The sequence below is a fragment of the Pteropus vampyrus genome, unplaced genomic scaffold (genome assembly GCF_000151845.1).
Source record: "Pteropus vampyrus isolate Shadow unplaced genomic scaffold, Pvam_2.0 Scaffold22, whole genome shotgun sequence".
NCBI classification, from domain to species: domain Eukaryota; kingdom Metazoa; phylum Chordata; class Mammalia; order Chiroptera; family Pteropodidae; genus Pteropus; species Pteropus vampyrus.
In genome coordinates, this window is record NW_011888803.1 from 15,639,680 (window position 1) to 15,643,129 (window position 3,450).

Below are 3,450 nucleotides of genomic sequence, written 5' to 3' on the forward strand. Positions count from 1 at the left end.
GGGACCTGAAGGTAGAAGGCGCCCTGTGGCAAAGTATAAAGAAGTGGTTTATGGAAAAATAAAAAGTTATGCATTTAAATTATTTCTGGTTTTCTAATTACAAAACAAAATTTCCCTTGCTCTCAGTTTAATTTAGTTCTTACAAGATGCTGGATGATTAGTCATCAACCAAAAACTGAATACATGATTGTCAGTTACCAAAGCCATGCTGTACATGGTTATTAGAACCAACTAGTTTTTCTTGATGCTCCACACTCACCCTTTTGAGTGTCCCTATCAGAAATGCAGTAAATCAGAACTTCATGAATATTCAATAAGAGAGTTTTTTAAATTTATGAATCTCTACACATTCCAGGATGAAGTTTCTGATTCTCCCTTGTTATATTCCTGTTGTACATAAGACTTTTCCCAGAGAGCTGTAAAAATTATTGTCCTGAGATCCAGGGTTTCTCATTCATGACGTTTCATTTTAGTCTTTGGAGGTGTAACTGCGTCTCTGAACATTCCAGTAGGCTTGCTGGAAGGGTTATTCCTGTCCTTCAAGGCTTTTAAAGTTTTAAAATCTTAGGATGTATAGACTTGGTTGAAAATAGACTAGAATATGAGCCCTGGCTGATGGTGTTGAAATCTCCACTATAATCATATTATCTATTTCTTCTGCCAGACAGTGTATATATGGCATTGTGAGAAAAAATTATTGAATAAAAGAAAAAAAAAAAGAGAAAAGGAAAAACCAACTCTGGTAGCAGTAATTGCAATAATTAAATGAAAACTGTATGTTTAAATTGCAGTTGGAATAGGAAATTAAATTATGCAAAAAAGTGTTATAGATTTGGACATTTTCATACTGTTAATAAATCTATTCATAATTCATTTTCTTGTAGGCTATGATAAAATAGCATAAATAGCTTCATTTGTAAGGCTGTGGATTTTCCTATTCTTAATTGGGTGATGTCTAAAACTATTTAAATGCTTCTGGATGACTGAATATATAAATGTTTAAAATGATCAGTTATAATAGTTTTCTAGGCATATTTGTTTATTTAATATTATTACATTTATCTTCAAATACTAGCATAGTGCAGATTTTGCATAAAGATTGCACCCAATATGGTGTGAGTTTGATAGGATTTTTAAGAAAAAGATATTACCTCTTAGCTTTTGAAGAAAGCACTCTGATACTCATTGAACAAATATTACATGCCAGGCACTGTACTAGTTACTTTATAAATGTTACCATTTCATCTTCATGATAGACCTAAAAGCAGGAACATTAACCCTGTTCAACTAATGAGGAAACAAGCTCAAAGAAAGCAGGAGTTAGTCCAAGGTTGCATAGATGGCTAGTGGCAAAGCAGTGGCTCTGAGCCAGGTATTTTGGGTCTCTAAAACTTGCGTTCTTTCCATTACCTATAGCCTGACACCTTGTACACTCAGGTAAGTTTAGCACCTGAGCATCTAAGAGCCAGGGCTGTCTTGTCTGGAGGTAATTTCTTGCTGTAGCATTGGCCAAGTAATGGCTGAATATCAGCCCCTCTGTTCCTTGAGCACTTAGAGTAGCCCCGACTGTAGTGGCTATTATGTTGCTCCCCCGGAGCTGTATTTGGGCCAATGACAGGAGCTACTGAAACTCAACCTCACATTCCTGCTGAGGAGCAGGATGTAAGGTCTTCATTCCAAGAAGCACGTGGGGGACCAGAAGCAACCACCAAAGGTGGCTGCCTTGCAGGAATGGGAGCATGTGGTCTTGAGCTGCTTGGGTCTGTGTTGCTCTGGATTTGTGATTCATAGGGACGAGACCATGGCATTCACCAAAAGATGAATAAATATTGGAGGATTTCTACAAGCACATTATGTCTGCTCGAATGATGATACCTGTAGATTCACAGCAACAACTAAATAAGAGGTATTTCTAGATTAACTTATCAGACTGAGGGCTGTCACTATTCCATATTCAATAGATAGCTGCTTATTCTTCAGAAAGGAGTGCGGGGAGGGGATGGTTAAGGCAGAGGACCCGCTCTGCTCCTTGCTGGCTGCGTGACCTTGGGCAAGGCTTAACCTTTAAGCCTCTTTTCCTCCTCTATAAAATTGGGTTTTAACAGTACCTGTCTCACAGAGGTATGACGATTGAGTGAAATAATTTTATAGAATACCCAGTACATATTAAGTACTCAATGATTGTTAGTGCTCGACAACTGTTATTTTTCTTTTTCTTCTTTTAGACTCTTCCTCTGCTGCTAGTAGGAAAGGTTAATTGCAGATATTAAAATGGACAGTAGCAGAATCAACACAATACATTCATCTCTTGTTCCTGTCCTGTTTATCACTATTTAATCCCTAGTTAATGACTTGTATTGGACTAGGAACCACTTTGGGTTCATTAGCCAATAGTAAAGTTTTTAACCTTTTGCCACTTAGGGAAATGATCGCCAATCTAAGTCAACCGTCGGATCCAGTGACAACTCATCTCCTCAGCCCCCAAAGAGGAAAGGGAAAAAAGAGGATGCGAATTTGGAAAAATCCACGAAAGGGAAACAAAATATTAACTTAAAGAACTCACCACAAACAATTCCAAACAGTGGTAAGTTTGTTGTTATTGCTGTATCGTTATTATTGATTATTATTGCCTTAAGGCTGTGATACAATTTTAACTCTTAAATAGATCAGTTTGTTTCTCAGCACTCACAGAAGATACTCCTTATCATCATATCTGACAGTTTTCACAGGAGAAAACTGTGTATGAGAAATGCTACTGTTTTTCACGATTAATTTCTATTTATAATTAGAGATTATACTATAAGGACACATGTTTTGAGGTAAAATATTTCTCAGGGTGTTTTTTTTTTACCACCCTGGGTAAATTTTACCACCCTGTTTTTAACATGTTTACTAACTACTGCTGACACTGGTGTTTCTTATTTGTGTGTCTACAAGCCTTGTCCACATTCATTATGAATTACCATTAGTCACAAAAAGATGTTTTCCTAATTTTGCTGACATCCACAAGAATACCAAACACACAAAAAACTTTATCAGTAAACGATAAGTACCAAAATTAGTTATGTATCTTGCATTACCAAGTGAGAGCTAGTATAAAATAATTTTTAAACATTTTGTATTAGTACAAGATTTCAGGATAAAAATGTAATGAACTAAGCACGCATTAGTTTCTTAGTGAAGACAGGCTCTTTGGGGTTTCATTCCAAGCATGTTCTCAGAGGGGCAAGCACGCGAGAGTGGAACAATGCTGCAGGCGTGGAGGGCTGGCTGGGACACAGCCCACTGGAGTGACTGCTTCTTCACCCTGGGACCCACTCTCATACCCTGCAGAGGGACATACTGGGGTGCCCAGGAAGAGAGTAAATGGGATAAGATTTCAGATTCATATCCAGAGCTCTATCTCCTATCTGGAAGCTCCATGTCATTTCAGAGTCTATGTGAAGAGTG

At 37.5% G+C, this 3,450-nt stretch overlaps 1 protein-coding gene and 1 pseudogene across 1 annotated transcript in view; both read left to right on the forward strand.

Annotated features, from left to right (window-relative positions):
* LOC111736789 overlaps positions 1-2,413 on the forward strand; it is a 9,711-nt pseudogene extending 7,298 nt beyond the window's left edge.
* DCDC2 (doublecortin domain containing 2) overlaps positions 1-3,450 on the forward strand; it is a 169,771-nt gene that overhangs the window by 70,848 nt on the left and 95,473 nt on the right. The window contains exon 8 of the mRNA XM_011355680.2: positions 2,422-2,584. Coding sequence (XP_011353982.1) covers positions 2,422-2,584 — 163 coding nt within the window. The remainder of the gene's footprint in view (positions 1-2,421; positions 2,585-3,450) is intronic.